This window comes from Aplidium turbinatum, chromosome 10, assembly GCF_918807975.1.
Source record: "Aplidium turbinatum chromosome 10, kaAplTurb1.1, whole genome shotgun sequence".
In the NCBI taxonomy this organism is placed as follows: domain Eukaryota; kingdom Metazoa; phylum Chordata; class Ascidiacea; order Aplousobranchia; family Polyclinidae; genus Aplidium; species Aplidium turbinatum.
In genome coordinates this window covers 15,832,080-15,850,202 of record NC_137481.1, presented here as the reverse complement: position 1 = coordinate 15,850,202, position 18,123 = coordinate 15,832,080, and the positions used below count along the sequence as shown (strand labels likewise).

The 18,123-nt window shown below is 37.7% G+C and overlaps 1 protein-coding gene across 1 annotated transcript in view; it reads left to right on the top strand.

The window, feature by feature from the left end:
• Positions 1 to 4,491: 4,491 nt before the first annotated feature.
• Positions 4,492 to 18,123, top strand: part of LOC145778169 (guanine nucleotide exchange factor subunit RIC1-like) — a 31,582-nt gene continuing 17,950 nt past the window's right edge. The window contains exons 1-16 of the mRNA XM_082589601.1: positions 4,492 to 4,632; positions 5,335 to 5,442; positions 5,906 to 6,081; positions 6,908 to 7,047; positions 7,751 to 8,018; positions 9,249 to 9,355; positions 10,665 to 10,840; positions 10,978 to 11,265; positions 11,836 to 12,035; positions 12,607 to 12,799; positions 13,255 to 13,387; positions 13,914 to 14,050; positions 14,427 to 14,518; positions 14,854 to 15,047; positions 15,865 to 16,036; positions 16,825 to 17,068. Coding sequence (XP_082445727.1) covers positions 4,492 to 4,632; positions 5,335 to 5,442; positions 5,906 to 6,081; positions 6,908 to 7,047; positions 7,751 to 8,018; positions 9,249 to 9,355; positions 10,665 to 10,840; positions 10,978 to 11,265; positions 11,836 to 12,035; positions 12,607 to 12,799; positions 13,255 to 13,387; positions 13,914 to 14,050; positions 14,427 to 14,518; positions 14,854 to 15,047; positions 15,865 to 16,036; positions 16,825 to 17,068 — 2,769 coding nt within the window. The remainder of the gene's footprint in view (positions 4,633 to 5,334; positions 5,443 to 5,905; positions 6,082 to 6,907; positions 7,048 to 7,750; positions 8,019 to 9,248; positions 9,356 to 10,664; positions 10,841 to 10,977; positions 11,266 to 11,835; positions 12,036 to 12,606; positions 12,800 to 13,254; positions 13,388 to 13,913; positions 14,051 to 14,426; positions 14,519 to 14,853; positions 15,048 to 15,864; positions 16,037 to 16,824; positions 17,069 to 18,123) is intronic.

Genomic DNA, 18,123 nt, shown 5'->3' with positions numbered 1-18,123 from the left:
TGAAAGTAGTAAATAAATATGTTTTTTGTTAAAACAAAATGAACAACTGGGGCGGGGTAGGGGTGCTGAAGCACCGCAGCACATAGGCTTATAGGCGAGCCGCTCCTGCTTGTTTGAGATACGAATTAAAGCAGCAATCTCCAGCTGTACAACTAAAAAAATCAATAGATTTTTTTCTTTAAGGTGGGGCCCCCAAAAGTGGGGGCCCTGGGCTTCAGCCCAGTGCGCCCCCCCCTTAATCCGGCACTGGCTCTAACTGTAGTTAGCGTTCCGAATTCCAAAGAAGCACACAAATACCTTGCTAGCGTTTCAAATTTCTAAATCATGACACACTTGACTTAAAGCGAAGAAAAAGATAAAACCGCAGGAGCTACATCTGTTTGCTATATCGATACGGTGCGAGTAAACCTCGATATTTTGGTTAATTGGAAAGTAGACCTTGGGTCAAAAAAGGTTGGCCCATTCTGATACCTTATAAATGTTTTTTGGTCATTTTGCTGATTTTGTATTTTTTCACCCTGTATTATGTGTCGCACAATCGTAATAGTTTATTCCAACAAAGACGTTTTTATCAATGTTGCCAACCTTGAGGTTTTTCGCAAATCTTTGCTTGATTTTTGAAATTGCGTATTATTTTAGTTTGCGAGTTGCTTGTTTGTAGACTTGTTTTTTACCATTAACTTCTTTTAACTTAATTTTGACATAGAAATTATTTTTTTTTTGTAATCAATACTACATTTTTTTTTCTTCAAGCTAGTTATTGCGTAGAATGGCGTAATTAAGTGTCCTTCCTAAAATCAACGTGATGTATGGACTTCAAAAGTTGTTTTTAAAATTTTCAAATGTTAAACTGCGTGCTTGATATTGATTGGTATTAGTTGCAAATGCAAATTATTGTGCTTGTTTTTGTGTTGATTTGCCTGTTTTGGTTCTGTTTTTTAGATTTACTTGCTAGGTTTAAAAAAAAATAACTTGGCATCACTGGTTTTTGTCTGGTTGACTCAGTTTGTCTGGCTTCTACTTCTCTAGCGCTCAGCAGCGATCAGTGATTCAATTTGGTCATTATCTGTTATTGCTTGACTACGGTAATGTGCAGCCTAGACTAATGCTTTTTAATCCTATGGTTTTGAAAATTAAATAACCGCAATGTTACAATAAACTCAATGGCAGTTCATTGATTTTTAGTGTGATGTCTCTTGTTTTGCTATGGCTGTACAATTTTTTTTTGTTATTGATGGAAGCAAATATCTAAGTTGTGATACTAACATATCCATGGACCCCATAGCCCAATCAAAGCACTGTTTGTTGTTAAGTTTAGCAGAACAAAGAGGGCCATCATTTAAAGCAGGGGTCACCAAACTACAGGCCGGTTCGGCCCGCAAACTGATTTCATCCGGCCCGTCACGTGCTGCGGAAATAACAGCTGTAGTGTAAAATGCCCTGTATTGTATCACAGCAGGGGATAACTTTTCAAGCAACCTTCGATTTTCATCACAACTTTGCTATTCCACCGCTGACTTTGTTATTTATTGAATACTGAAAAGTTTGGGTGTTCATCAGGACAATTATCGTTTCTAGCACTAGTTGCTACGTTCATCTGATGAAATTGAAAGTAAAATTAACAACAAACAAGATGGTTTATTGCTTCACTGACGTTTCGCGCACCATGACAATACGCATCCTCAGAGCGAATAACATACAAAATAAAATTTCACCAGGTTATATACTGCAGTGCGATTGAAGGCAAGAAAAAATAAAACACGCAATATTTAAAAAATTGGCCAATGATGTGTGAGCGGTTACTTTCCACGTTAAATTACGTAAAAACTTCCAACAATAGACATAAAAATTCGAAGCGGTGATGACTAACAGAAAAAGTGCGATTGAAGGCAAGAGAAATAGAACACAATGTTTTAAAGATTGGCTAATGATGTGCAGTTACTTTTGACGTTAAATTACGTAAAAATTCCAACAATAAACATAAATTCGAAGCACTGAAGACCACTAGAAATTCGAGACAAAATTAGATTGCAATAACGTTTCCAACTGTGTTTAAGTAGGCTTGAAGCCTGCACGTCGAGACAATAATGATTTATAAGGTTTTGGTAAAAGGTTTCCGTCGTTCCGGTTGAGTACATTGCAATGTTTGGATGTGATGTTGATGAAGCAACTTTCTGCGGTGGTGCGTTGATAATAATTACTTTCATTTTTCAAAATTTTTGTTTCTGACCAGTTAATTTTGTGATCCTCTTCTAACATGTGTGAACAAAGGGCTGACTTTTCATGTTTCATATTTTTGACCGCTCTGCGATGTTCAATCGATGTTCAATGTTTATTGTGCTCAATTCAAGTCAATGGAGATTCTAAATAGTTGTACATCTTTTCACAGTTTGCATCCGGTCCGCATTTGTTAATCTCGCAGCAATCTGGCCCTCAGAAAAAAAAGTTTGGTGACCCCTGATTTAAAGCACTAATAGTATTGTAGCTTTGAGACAGTGTCCTCTGCTGTCAAAAAATTAGATTTTTCACAAAATGCTCTGGCTGGCTCTGACTCATGCTCTGACCCATACACTGCTCTGGCAGGTAGGGTAAACATTAATGTTTTTTTAAAGTTATAATTAATGCTCTACAAGTCTTTTAAGGGAAACAAAAAGTAGTCAAAAAATTGAGATAGATTGAATGTTTAGGTATGTGACATTAAGTCAGTTGGAAATGTTGGGTGCAACCTAATTCGTACCATGAACAATTTGTACCGTCAGTTTGTACCTTAAAAAGATCGAGAGAAAAAATTAAAAAAAGTTGAAGTCGCTGATTGCAGTAACTTCATCATTGCTGTAGTTTTCCGACAAAGAAAAATAAATTGAATTGAATTGTATCGGTATTCGCAAACAAACAAACTGAAAAGATCGAGAGAAAAAAATAGAACATTGCTGATCGCAGTTTCCGTTTCTCCGCAGTTTCCGCAAACATTTTATAATTTCTGGTAATGATCCTAAAAGTTTGCCAAAGTCGCTGATCGCAGTTTCCGCAAACATTTTAAAAGGAGGGTTAGGGTTGATCGGAGTTTCCGCAAACATTTTAAAAGGGTTAGGGTTGATCGGAGTTTCCGCAAACATTTTAAAATTTCTGGTAATGATCCTAAGGGTTTTTGTTGGTTTGCGGAAACTGCGATCAACGACTTCGGCTTTTTTTAATTTTTTCTCTTGATTTCTTCAAGGTACGAACTGACGGTACAAATTGTTTATGGTACAAATTAGGTTGCATCCGGAAATGTTTCAGTTGGTTCTGCATCTTGCCATTGCCAATATATGTTCACATAAGTTTGATTTACCATACCAGTTTTTATTAGTACAGTAATCACTACTTAGGTTGTAATTCGTAAAAACTCAGCTTTTTGTAAAAGCAATTCTTGATGTTGCATTCTTATAAACAAGTGTCAAATCTATGACGTTGCATGAATAGCAGTTTCATGTTAAAAAAATCTATGGCACTTTAATTGAGCGCGTGCATAGCCATGAGTACAATTTCAACCATCTTTGTTGTTTTACATAGAAGATAAACTCGACATTAGAAAAAGGAATTGCATCTCAATTTGAAAAAAAACATCATTGGTGTTAGGTCATGAACTTGTGCTTCGGGGAATTTTGAAATCCTGAAAAACAAAAAACAACCTGAAAATCGAAATAAAAGCACCAACCGGCTTTAAAAATTTTTACCTTTTGTTAGACCAGTTGACAATGGCAAAACAAATCACCTGAAAGTGGTGGACCTTACTTGTTGTTTTTTAAAACAGTGTGGTGGAATGATAATTATGCAACAAGGAGATTTTTGATAGTGCAGAATGCAGATTAGAATAATTCTCCAAGTTTGGAAGAGCACCAATTTTCATCAGGTAACTTTGCCATAAATGAAAGCTTTTGTCTTGAATGGATTCAAAATAGCCTAGGAAGTATTTGGAATTGAACCTAATAAAATTTCTTTTTCCGACAAACTTTCTCGATACTCCTTTTGAATTAGCCTCAGAGTCTCAATAAAGTTTCTGAGAATTTTACTACGCTTTTTTGTCGAAAAGAAATTGATATTTTGCATTTTAAGTCATCACCAGTTGCTTCAAAGCATACGCTATTTCAAAGCAATCTTTACTGCATGTTCCCTAAAACTGGGAAACATGATTCATAATTACATTACATTCATTATTTGCACAAGACAGTCTATGTCCATTTTGTCTTCATTGAGCTTGTGACGACACTGTTCGTAGGTCTTAATCCATTGATAACACCAGCATCATATGTCAGCAAATTCTACTGAGTAAACATAAATTATTGCAAAAGTTGTAAAGACCAGTTGTACTTATAGCATTTCCTTGCAATGCTTACTTGTGTTGCTTTTGAAAGGTTATGTTTTTGTTGCAAAGAATGATTTGTTAGTTTCTCAAGTTGTAAATGGTTTAATTTATTTATATAAACACCTGCATTCCAATTGCCACCAATCATGTATTTTCCTATTGGATGGCCCAAATGTTTGTCTGTTGGACAAGGGAGAAAGTCTCCTCTGAAATGCGTTGTATGCAATCGCTATCGCATGCTGTTCGCTGTTCTTACGGAGACTACTGTCAGTATATGGCATTGCAAGGTAAACATTTATATACCTTTTTTACAAATACAGTTTTTATGGGTATAATAATCTTGTTTTACTTATTACTAGCTACTTGGTCGATTACCCAAGTAGCTAGAATACGGTGCGATACTGATGAGCCCAGCCTCATGGGCGAAACACGTGTCTATCGCTGTTGCTACAAATCGGTTGCCCTAAAACTAATCTTGTTTTACTTATTTGTCAGAATAGTGATCAGCATATCGTAGTCCAAAGTCTAGTTGTGGACAATAGGCTATGTAGTTGATTGATTTTCAGATTATGGGGTATTGTTAAATATCCATTTTTCTTTCAAATAAGCTTATCAAATTTTCTGAAATTATGTGTTTAGTTGGATGGTTTTCTTAAGTTTTTGTTATTTTTGCTGCAATTCATATTAGGAAGGATATTGCATTCATGTTGACTGTGTTAGTATGTTCAGCTAAGAAAGTTTATTAACCCTGGTTTGTAACCTAGCTGTTTCCTAGATGTCTGTTTCAATGTACTGTATATATGATAAACATTGAGCAGCATTACTAAATTTGTTGTTGCAATTATAACTTTAACCGTACTCCATTTGACATAGAATTTAGACATAACAATTTGTTCCTTCTAAAGAACTGTATCCATTAACTTTTTCATTTTTCAAGCCAAACTGAACTTTTTGTCTTTGGCAAATTGTTGACTGTTTATTTCTTTCAGCCTTGCGTTGAAATTGTGTGCTACCAAAGATGCCATTCATCTGTAGCATCGGTTGGCACCAATGAATTGGCTGAGTGGAGGCAAGATAGCAGCATGTTGGCTATTTCGGTATGGAATGTTATGATTTAAAGCATCGTTTTGATGCAAACATTCTCAATATGCTATTTTGTTGCTAATTGCATTATGTTAGAACCATAAGCAGATAGAACCAAGCAACTACACTGCATTGTCAACTTTGTGAATTGCAGTATTGTGTTGCAGAAATGTCTGGTTAGAATTTTTAATTCAATATCCTTTGTAGTAAGTAGTATTTTGTATTTAACATTTTTTGCTTTAGTAGGGTAGCCTACCGTACTACATTACTACCAGTGGATATATTTTAAATCCTAGAGCTATAGAATTGTTAAGTTAGTTTGATAAATATACATACACTTGATTTGATATTAGTTCAAATTTCAAGACTCTACTTTGCTGAGGAGTTAAAGTTTCCCTCACCATACAATCAATAGTTTTGGTTGAGTTTTGATTTGACATTGACATAGGTTTATAAAATGTTGTTATGTATTTTCAGACGACTGCAGGCTACTTGCTTTTCTTTCAATTGGAACAAGATGTTAAAGGAGACAAGGGTGTCAGTTTATATGAATACCAACAAACAAAGACAAATCAAAGTGATTCCATTGAGGCAGTGCCTGCACTGAGACTTACACTTAAGGCTAATGTCAATTACCAATCCGTAATTACAAGGTTAGTTTGGTTTTGCAAAAATTGGGATTTCTCTCAAGTTGATAATAAAACTCAACTGAACAGTGAACACAAAAGGCTACTGGGGCGGAAATAGAATATGCACAATTTTAGGCCTTCTTGATTTACCGAAAGTAAAAGTTAAACATGCACAAATCCACTCTAATTACACACCGCATTGGTGCCAAGCTGTTTCACTTTCTTGGTAATTTGATATGTGCGAATAATGTGTATAATCAATTTGCTATCTTTAAAAAACGACTGGTTATTGAAGTGAAAGATCAATACGCTTTCAAGCGGAATGGCCCGTTTCGGTGAGTCCGATCCCTATTTAGTGATTTGTTCATTTTTTTTAAATTATTGGGTACCGTAGCCTAATTATCATTGCCGTTTTAGGGTTAGGGGTTTGGGTTAGAGGTTAGGAAATCATCAAATCGGACTCACCAAATCTGACTCACCGAATAGTAGCAGACCCCTTTCAAGAGCAGCAACCATTGAAAAACATCTACTGATTTGCTATAATAAAGCGGTGGTTTTCAAGAATCAAGCCTGCAGAAATTTGCTATGAAATCATTTCAATTTTTTAAAAGTTGACGTTTTCTGTCATCACACTTTGGTACACGATATTCACACATAAAATTATGAAAATTCTTTCGTGCTTCATCATTTTCCGTTTGCACACACAATGTACGGTAAATGTTTTCTTATCTTTGACTTCAATCCCAAGCTAACCGCACAAAACTCAGTATCAGGGTGGAGCTGATGAACGAAATCATCACATCACTTTACTGATATATTATATAATTGTCTATACCTTGTTTGCATTTAGTTTATCTTCCATTCATGATGATCTGCTAGTTACTACTAAGGATGGAAGAATAGAAGTTCTATCTTGGGAAACTCCTACAAGTCAAAGGAAGTCCATTAGCCTTTGTGACATTCCATTTTCAGTCGATATGCAGCTGGCTGGTCAGTTTAAATAATATATACTTCATACGCCATGGTTGACATTTTTAATGCTTTGTTGTACAATTTATGTACTGTCGTATTGTTTAAAGATTTTTTGTCTTTGTCACCGCTCTACCATAATTTGTTTGATGAACATTGATTTCGTGATTTGTGTATGATATTACAAAATCGAGTTTTGCATATTCTTTACAGTGTTCTGGAAATTAATGCAAACTTTAGTTGGTAAAAAAAGTAAGATTCTTATATTAGCCTACAATTTACTCACGATGTTGAACCTTTGCTCAACGCTACTGGAAGTTGCTTGGTAATCTAGCAACTTAATGTACTCGTATGTTGCCATGTTAAAATATTAGCTTAGCCCAGAGAGTTTTTGCAATCTGTTTCAATTTGTACTTTTTCTTTGGTTTAATATTTCGTTAAAGTTGCATTATGCTTAAGTAGCTTGAACACTTGAACAGCTCAAACACTTTATTATAAACTTTGAATATTACGAAAACTTACCCAAACTTGCTGTATTGCTTAGGTCAGTCGTGTTTATTTAAAGGGTTGAAATTGCGCAATGCTTATAATATGCAGTTTATTTACCTGCCTGCCGATTCACAGATCAGTGTACGGTTGCAGTTCATGATATATGTATATTTCATACATGCTACAGAAGATCAGCGTATTAAACAACTTTCCGTTTAATGTTTCCGTTGTTCAGGCATGCATCTGAAGACAAAGAACGTCTACCCCATCCAAGCTGTGTACAGCTCCTTTCTAGAGGGATTTGCTGTTGTTCTCAGTGATGGTCGAGGGGCTCTTGTTGCTGTGACAAAATCTGATTGTAAATCTATAAATGGCGGATTCAACAGTAAAGCCGTGGATTCGATGGATTGGAATGCAAAGGGTATATGGGCACCTGGTCTATCACAAGCTACTTGCGTTGCTATCAACAACAAATATAGGCTTTTAGGATTTGGCACCAAAAGGTTTGTCTTCGCCTGATAAAATATCCATTATCCATCCAATTAGGCGTAGTATGATACTTTACTGTGAGTGATTTTTGTTGCTTTTTGTATTTCCACACCAAAAAGCTGTGCAGTACTGCAGTATACCCTGTTTTCGATTCTTCAACGTAAAATGGAAGGGTGCAATAAAGTATTACGCAACAGTTTAATCAAAGTTTTGGCAGCTATTTTAGATTCGTCTTTATTACTTGACATCATTTTATTCACCTTTGCTCGCAAGTGAGAACGGAATTTTGAAATAATAATTCAAAAGGTAGGCCTACCACGCTTGAGGGCACGCCAATTACATGCGCAGTCATAAAACGCTCTTGTCATAGCTGGCTGGTCTATGTGACTTCTGTATTACCAGATTATATCTACGAATACATTTTTCGCGTCATCATAACTTTTGTATATTTTTTATCGTTTAATAAAAACTTTCCTGTGCGAACCATTGGCTTACCAAGCTGAATTCCAGAAAATACATTACAATTGTTTTGGACTTTAAAGTTTTTATTAGGCCGACGATATATAAATGAATATCATAACGATTGCACCAAATAAAATAGCCTGCAGCTTTCTCGGAACAGCGTTTAAATCGCCTGGCGCTACAGTGTGGACTGTGGATACATGTCTAATTGTCTAGTTACGCCTACAAATCGTAGGCTACTCCGACATTTATGACGTGTAAATTTTGCATTTTTATCAACTATCTAAATTTGTTGTCTGACTTTCTTATGAGATGCGTGTTTGCATAACTTCAAGTTTGTCTGTTGCCGACTGCGGCGATAAAGCGGATTCTTCGTTTAAGACTATGCAATTTGTTTGTATCCTTGAAAGCGTACATTTCAACATGCTTGGGGTTACCGGTTACCTTGAAGCATGAGATGAGTTACATGAAATGTTGACATAATTTTGCAGCATCGATAAATTTATGTAACTCTTTCTCGGCATTCGAGCATAACAAGAATTGACAGCTATAGACACGTGTTTCGCCCCTAAAGCTGGGCTATGCTTTTTGCTGATCGGAATCGCACCACTAATTCATGCCATAGAGCTCTCGGCCGCTGCTTTTGCCAGAATGAATTCTTATTGTTGTGGAAAGAAAAAAAACAACCAAACCAGCTGTCACGAATTAAATTTAGTTAAGTAGGCTACTAATGTTGTTATAGAAGATATCGTACGATATGACAATACTTTCGTTCATTCCAGTGGAGAATGTTGTGTTTATGCCATCGACGATGTGACTGGATGTCTCGTACTTTCTCACACTATTGCTTTGTCTCCTACTCACTATCCCAACATCTGCAATACTGTTGGTAAGTTTGATTTGTTGTTGATTTTCTAGGGCTAGGTTGCCATTGTGTTTGTTACTTTAGCAGCCATGGTATTATTTTGTATGGGAATTTAACGTGTCGTTTCCTCGTAGTGTAAAAGGAATGCAACAAGAATAGGCTGAGCTTCTGTCGGATTTTACGCTGTGGAAAAAGTTGAATCAACTGATGCCATGTTAGTGCGACCTAAAAGAACGAAATTCTAGCACATGCAACCAAACTATTTATGGCATGGCGCGCTCCCTAATGTAGAGGGTTCAAGTTGTTTAAACATCAAGTGGTATTGGGAATTGCTTCTTTTGAACAGCAGGCTCTTTGCGCTGTGTCAACAAGCCACTTGGAGTGTGGACCAAGAGCTGGTTATTGCCATATTGTTATAACAGCGCTTAATATCTATAGTAGATCTAAAGCTCTACGAATTTAAATGGCCTTGAGTGTAAATGTTTGCTCTGTACGACAAATTTACTGCGTTTTACAAAATTGGCTAATTTACAAAATGCATATTGCTACGTTTTTATCATTTTTACTATGAGTTTTATTTATCTTCAGAGGTTAACGAAATATTCTTTTACCACCTCAAAGCAAAAATGATCCCTTGGGAAACACAAATCATTGTCTCTACAGTCTACACCCACGACCTGCCAAGCACGGTCTCCGCAAAATATCTATACGTGGACGATGTAGCAATTTTCCACTCCAAAAAGTCTTGGGAAAACCTAGAAAACACCCTGAGCCAGGACATAAAACCCTTTCAGCTTATCTCCAGAAATGGCGACTGAAATTCAGAAAAACAAGCTGATCCTGACCTAAATGTCCAAAACAATGGAAAATCTCTGTCGTTCTGCCCCCAACCAAAATACATCGGGGTGACATTAGACAGATCGCTCACATACCGCTACCATTTGGTGTCACTGCGCAAGAAAATGTCATCGCGTGCTGCGCTACTCAAGCGCCTGGCAGGCTCCAGCTGCGGAGCGAGAGCTGACACTTTGCGAATAGCAGCTCTACTTTTTAGCAGAGTACTGAGTACCTGTTTAGTGCCGCATTGCTCACTGCTACAACATCGACACTGCCATAAACAGCGCCTTGCGCACAGTGACTGGACGCATGCTTCCCACACCAACGTCTGCATGCGTTAAAGCAATGTAAAAAAACGATTGGTTTTCTATCTGGGGCGTTCCCTGCCGTGTGTCTAGTGATTTTGCATTTTTTAAATTTACTGAAGCTCTGTCACTGTTTCGGTTTGCCAATAGATATTCTGCGGACTAGCTACGTAATCGCTTCTCTGCTTCAGGGGCTGTGTTGGGCATCAATTGGTCGCCGGACGGTTGCGCTCTCGCGTTGGCCTGGGCAAGTGGTGGCTTGTCGATATGGAGTGTATTTGGAGCCTGTCTTGTGTGTACTTTGGCGTCTGACCGAGCTTACGCTTCTGACGGGTCTCTAAACATTCAAGGCATTTGCAAGTCCATGGTAGGAAAAGATTTGCATAACAATGATCATCACAGACTTTGGCGTCTAGTTGCAGTGTTGTAATTCATGATAGATTTAGTCTCCATAAATGCATCTTTTATGTTGTGTTGGTTTCAATGCTTCTTTGTTTGTTTAAGTGTTGGGGAGTGGAAGGATACCACCTGTGGCTGATCAGTGTGTCCCCTGCTCCTCCTCCATCCGCCAGTGATGAAAACGAAACCGACAGAGATGACAATGCGCTGCATCAACTTCCCGATGTCCACATAAAAACTGTTCAAAGCAAAACTAAAAAACAGTTTGGAAATATCTCAAAGTCTCCGGCTTCTAAGAAATATGGGACCAACAAGAAGTCGCCTGAGCCTGACTTAGGCCAACTGCTGCAAGTTCAGTTTGTGAAAAGTGCCCTCGCTATGAATCCTTGCATGGTAAGAAATTTTATATAATTTTGTAGTCGCTTGTACTTGTACGTTTTAGTTTTAGGTGTTTGCTGCTTAGATGCAATCTAGCAGTAAGATGTGGTATACTAAGCAACTTTAGCATTGATAGACTTTCTGCAGGGTTTGATTTATTGGATAAGATAGTTACTTAACGTTAATGGGACTAAAATTATAAAGTGACAGTGTAATGGAAGTAAATGTCTTATTAAGTAAATCAAAGTTATTTTTCACTACTCGGTATTTTTTTGGTATGGCCATTTAGGAGATTTTCCGCCTAAATATGTTTACGAACATTGCGGTCATGGAGTGTTCGTACATACGGTTCTGTATTTTCTTTTACATTAAGCTTGTATATGAACAGAGTCAAGGAGGTTTGTAATTTTTGGTTTACTTTATGCCGAGGGTGCTGATATCGATATTGTGTGCAAGTTTCTGATATTCTCAGTGCGATGAAATATGCTGTAGAAGAATCAGAGTTGGTTTCGTTATCTCATCTACTTCATATTCTGTGACGCACACCGTTAATGCTGATGACAGAAGCAGTTCATTTTAAAACAGAGCAATCACTGCCATGTGCTGCTACACAGTGAAGATAGATTGTACTTGAGTTGCGGCGAGAGACCACTGAAGTCTTCTCTTAATCTTTCCATTGAAAAACAAAACAGTATTAAAAAAGACGTGTCCAGTCCCCACCGAGGAGCAGGAAGAGGCAAGGAATCCATCAACACCGTCAACAAGAGTCTGTCACCCAGGAGAAAGTAAGGATCTATCTTTTCGCAACTAGGAGTCCAAGCCCCCAATCTACATTCTTATATATGCTATATGCATATAGTTATATATGTCGCTTTTAACTCCAATATTGCTTCAAGTCAGCTAACATTTACCCTTGCTAGTGGCATGCCACTAACATCTTGGTAATTCTTGACGTTTCGACAATATTTGTTCATGCCTTAATCAGCGGCATCTTCTTTATAGATGTACTTTGTGGAGTTGTTTCTATTGATGTTAATAATCTGGCGCATCAGACAGCAATGGCACACTAGAAAATATTGATATGCCATCGATTAAATGTGGCAACGACAATTTATTGTGTCTTGTAGACATTTCTTAAAGTCGACCTGTTTAAAATTTGTACTAACGCAACATTGACCCAGAATAAAGGCACAAATAGTGTCTTCGTTATACCACATCACTAGGGAACTGTGTTCCGAGAGCTGGTGCCAACAGGTCGTTTGTATCTAATTTTGAAAGACACAAATCCTCCTAGTCATGTTTTAATGACTGATAAGTCTTGCTTTGCTCATAACGTAATAAATAATTAATGTATAGGTCTGTACCTACTTCACCATCAGCTGCCTTTTCTGTTTTCTCTGGTGACGAGAAGTTAAATTCTATATCGGAGGAGACTCCTCCTTCTAAAGATCCCGAGGAAGAGGTGTACGAGAGCAGCGCTGTGGGGAACAAGCAATGGACTGTTGTCCAGTTCCCTCTTAATTACCTGCCGAGCAATTGGCCCATACGCGTTAGTGTTTATTTACTTTACTTGTTGACTAAATCGACACAGTCAGTGAATGTGGTGCACAAACAAATATGTTTGTTTTCGATTTCAGGTAACATAATCAGTAGTGTTTGCTGCTTGATTAGGAAAATTTTGTCGTGAGGAAATAGATTCTAAAAGCTGTGTGTTTCTACTCTCGTTTAATTGAGTTGTTATACTGGATTTGCTTAGTATCAAGGCTATATCAATTAAGCGTCTTTGCTTTAATAATTTTATCGCTTGTTGCTTTATTTAAACTACGGTACGTAAGAAAGTAGTAAATTTGTCATTCTTTAGATACTTCGTGAAATTGTTTCTTGGTTAACCTTTCTATTTTTTTCGATGATGTTTCTAAACTAAGTTTTGATACATAAACCAACACCTTTATCCAACTAAGCTTTTCGGTCTCAAAACCTGCATTGTTTATTTACCTCATTTAGTTTGCCGCCGTTGATGAGACCTGCTGCTACCTGGCCATCGCCGGCAATTTCGGGCTCGCTCACTACACTGTGATATCTCGCAAGTGGAAGGTGTTCGGCAACGTCATGCAGGAGAAAGACATGGTGGTCACCGGTAACCGACCTTGGCCGCTGTTCACTGGTTCTACATGTTTAGCTTAAGAGAACTGAACGGCTGAACCGTGTTTCAAATTTGAATCATGTGTCTGATCAATAATGTAAATCGTGGCAGCTATCAATCGTCTAAAATATATTTAACGAATCACTTCGAACCATTCCACCATCATCTTACTATTCTCATGTCCTCATAACAGAGGAAAATTGCAGTATGGAAGCATTGATATTTGACTTAAGAATAATAGTACTTATAATTTATAGAGTCCTTTCACCAACATCGTGTTCTGAAGTGCTTGCTGTACTAAAATAGCACAACAGAATATAACACGGCCCTGGATGATTAAAAGAATCTAAAACATAAGGTCTGATGAAACAAAAAACTCTAAAACATGTTTTGTGATAGAATACAACTGGTTGGTTGCTGCGAATACACGAATTCAGCTTGTCCCAGGTTGATACATGGTTTGCCGTACACCAAAAAAATATTTCCCATCTCTCCGATCTTGATCTCTTCTTGCATTCAGGAGGCTTAACCTGGTGGGAGGACTTCTTAGTGGTGGCCTGCTTCAGTTTATCAGAGAATCGCGACGAGGTTCGAATCTATCCTCGACTCAACAACCTGGATAACGCGTTTGCTTGTATCCGCAAAGTCCGTTCACAGGTATGTGGGAATGTTGTGTCGTGGCGGAGTGGATATGGCTTTGGCTTCCAACCATTCGATCCTGGTTCGATACCCGGATAAGTGGAGTGTTCAATGATACCATCCACCTCTAGCGATAAAATCAACTTGAGTCCCTAATGTTTACCTTATGGCCGATATATAGTTCGGTATCTTTACTATTTGAAAAGCAAGATAAGCACGAAATCAATAATTTTTTGTTTTGTCTTGCTGTTTTTTTGTTGTTGATACAGATGTGGATGCTTTTGCTTTATTCTTTTTTTTGGTTCTAATCTGGTCCACCATTCAGCCCAAATTTGACTTATACTCTGCATCAGACATAGCTAACCTCACTAACCTCTTATTGTGATTGTGACAGATTCTGCTCGTCAATGTGTTCCAAAACCTTCTCATATTATTTACCTATGATTGCCGGATCATCATATTTGTTATGGCACGTGACACCAAGTCGTGAGTATTGTTCTACTGTGACCTTGGAGCAGCATAGCTGACAGTTTGTTACTTGATCTCGGTGTAAAAATCCCCTATTTTTCAAATGGCATTTTTATCAAAGTATTTTTATTAAATTGCATGCAGTTAAATAGCTCATTTTTTGTGATTATTTTTAAGTAGTCTATCTAGCATATTTCTTGTGCTTCTCCTGATATGCCTTGGACTTTTCCAAAGAGGGTATCCATAAATCTTGCCCGATCCCAGGCTTTACGGGTGCAGTTATTTTAACTTCAGGTTTTGTATTTGCAAGTTCATTGTAGGTGATTATAAGCACGAAATATTTTTTGTTCCAGACAAAGACCCATGGCATCTCTACGTCCTTTGCAAGATATTTCCATGGCTCGTTTTGTTCCTTACCCCACACTGGTTGCCTCGGTAACCATGTCTGCACTCCACATGGAGAGTGCCACGAGAAGATCTTCTTCGTCAGCGTCATTCTCTTCCAGGTCTCCGAGAGAGACAGAAGTGATCATCGTCAACGTGGCAGGTGAGGAAGTCCAGCATCAAATTATTACCTTTTTGTAGAAGTCATTTTTTTTTCGATTCTCCGCAGGGCTGTGGAGTCGAACGGATTTTTCCGTATCAGGCGTAAGAGTCGTTAAAAAGAAAGTTGACTTCGTTTCCGGCTTGATACAAAACGATGAACAATAAAATTTTTGTTTATAACGTTTTTTTTCAAAATAGTGTTTCTTGTTTTCGGTATTGCGCTATAAAACTTCACCAGAAGATAAAAGTATTTGTTCTTATCAATTTTTGTAAGAAGAAGTAGTTTTTGTGAAAGTTGCCATTTCAATTTCGATCACAACTGAAGTGAAATTAAATTTAAAACATAAAATGAAATAAGAAAAGATTTTTAAAAATCTGGTAGCTCTCGAAAATCTGGCAACACTAAATCCGGCATCGTGATGATCGGCCAGTTATAAACCGAGGAGTCGTATATTTTTCGCCCGACCACAGCCCTGATTTTCACAGCATATTTTCCATTCCAGCTTAGAACACCTAGCGTCAAAACCGTCACTTAATTGTCCTGAAGGCTTAGTTATGCAGTTGTTATTGGATAGAGAAATTTTTTGAGATCAAATTACATTTATACATTACGATTAGACGATACGTAACCACACAAGTGGGTATCGATTTTTAGTTGTTTTTCTTACGTGAAACCTCATAACAATCGCTTTCACGAGTTGTTCATCCATGATTCCATGTGGACATCTTTGATTGATGACAAACACCCAGTGAAGGATCATTTTAGCTTTACGTCGTGAACATGACAGAGGATGCATTTCATCTCTCATCCGCTCCAGGTCGTCTACTGCTCTTGCAACGCTCCCACGGAGATGACGAAGGTCCCGGGATGGAAGATGAAGAGCACTTTCTCAACCATGTGGATGAGGAGAGGAAGCAGATGAGGTTCACCTCTCCTGTGGTGCTCGCCTCCTGCGTCGAAAACATCTGGACAACTCATCACAAGAACAGGTGAAAGGCTTTAATCCATCCAGATTTCTATATTTTTTAGAGTTAGAAAGCAGTGCAGAATGCAGATGTTTATAAAGGGTGGAGTTGTTTCGTTACGTTGAAATGATATTTTCAACAGACGTTTTGTTAAAATTCGTGTATTTAACATAATCGGTATTGCAGTTTGACACATTTCTCTTTTTTGAAAAAATTTAATGATGTTTAAGCTTATCAAACCACAATCCCTTTCAATATTTATGAATGAAAAGCAAGACATGCCCTTATGACTTTAAGAGATCATCCAATAACTCTGTAAATATGACGTTGTAAAGTTATCGAAGCGTACACGAACTTTTGGAACACGCATTTGAAGAAATGCACGAAGCAATATTCAATGTCATAGTTCGTTTCAGTGTCGATTTCTATGTTTTGAAACCTTGCTGCGTTTTAGCAGAATACACTTCATAGTGAGGATTTGTGGTTGCTTTCACTACACTCACATTTTAATGAGATGAACCCGGCTGGCACAGATTTTTGAAAAAAATTGTAATTTAACTCTATTTGAATAAGCTCAACTGAAGATGATCTAGCTGCTAGGTGATCGAAATCGATTTTTAGCTGTTTATGATTGAACTGACTCGTGTGAAAATAAATTCGTTTGTATAATTTAACTCTAAGTCGCATTTAGGAGAATAATGTTCCACATTCTTGACACTGCCGCCAATGCTTCTTCGTCATCACATCTTAGACGTGGTTGTAGCTATAAAACACCAAAGTAAACAAAAAACTTCACCGAGCCTGTTTTACAGAGCAAAAGTCCACTTGACAGACGCGTTATGGCTGGGTTGTGGTGGTGCCGGGGTCAGGGTCTGGCTGCCCCTTTTTCCTCCCAGGCAAAACAGGCACGGGGGCCACGATGGTGCCAACCCAAGAGGATTTGAACTCCAACTTCTGACCGCTAGAAGAATCACGTTGGCGTTTTCACTTGACACTTGCTACCCCCTCGCTGTATTATTCAACGAAGCAGTTGTGTTGGGTGTCACTTCTGAAACGGTAAGTCGTGCCATGTTATTTAAGTTTCCAGAGCTGTTTTCTGTTTTGTTTCTTTTAAACAATACCAAGAACTTGTGCTTCGGTATTTGCGGAATAACCATTTTTAAATTGATGTTTTTGCAAGTCAAACTTGTGTTCGCAAGAGGTCGCTCTTGAGTCATTTCCAAATCACTGAGGCACCATGGAGAGTCAAATTCTTTTCAATTAGGTTACCTGTTCACCAACGCAATGTTACATCGGGATAACATTTTGTCTCAAATCTTCGTATTGTCACGTTTACCTTTTAAACTCGCGATAATTTTTGGAGTCAATTTTCAAATGGTCACCAACGCAATTATTATGCAAATGGATCTTATTAATTGCAATAGATTTTTAAAGATATTGCGATATTAAAACTGCAAAAGTTGTTTGAGAAAATACTCCAACTCTACCAAACCCTTACAACTTGTTGAAAGATTTTTAAACATATCACGTTTGTTGACCCAGTGGTATTATGTTGGGTTTTTGTGTGCTCCGAACCATTTGTTACATGTCGCCTTCTTTTACCGAAGTTGCAGAAAGTGAAACCAGATCTTATGAGTTGCATTCCAAATACAGAAAATTAAACAAACAAAATTACCAATACTTCGGAATATTTGCAGTCCCAGCCAAAGCAATCCTGACAGTTCAACATTAGATTTCATAAACATTACTTTATTTGTTTCTCTGCAGTCGATTTGTAGCAAGAATTGACAGCGATAGACACGTGTTTCGCCCATGAGGCTGGGCTCATCAGTATCGCACCGTATTCTAGCCACAAGGTATTCGACCGCTGCTTTACCAGTCAGTTTAACTCTTTTATTATTGTGGAAAGAAAAGAGCCAACAAAACCAGCAGGCACATTACTTTCTTCACATTACTTTATTGTTAACCTGGAAATAGGTTGAGGCGGCTTTTACACCGTGCGAAATGCCATGGACCAGCCTTAACCACAAAAAAATTACATCTCACGACACTCGACCACCTGCAAAGTCACTAGCCTCGGTGGAACCAAAGAGCTCATCAAAGCAGTTTCT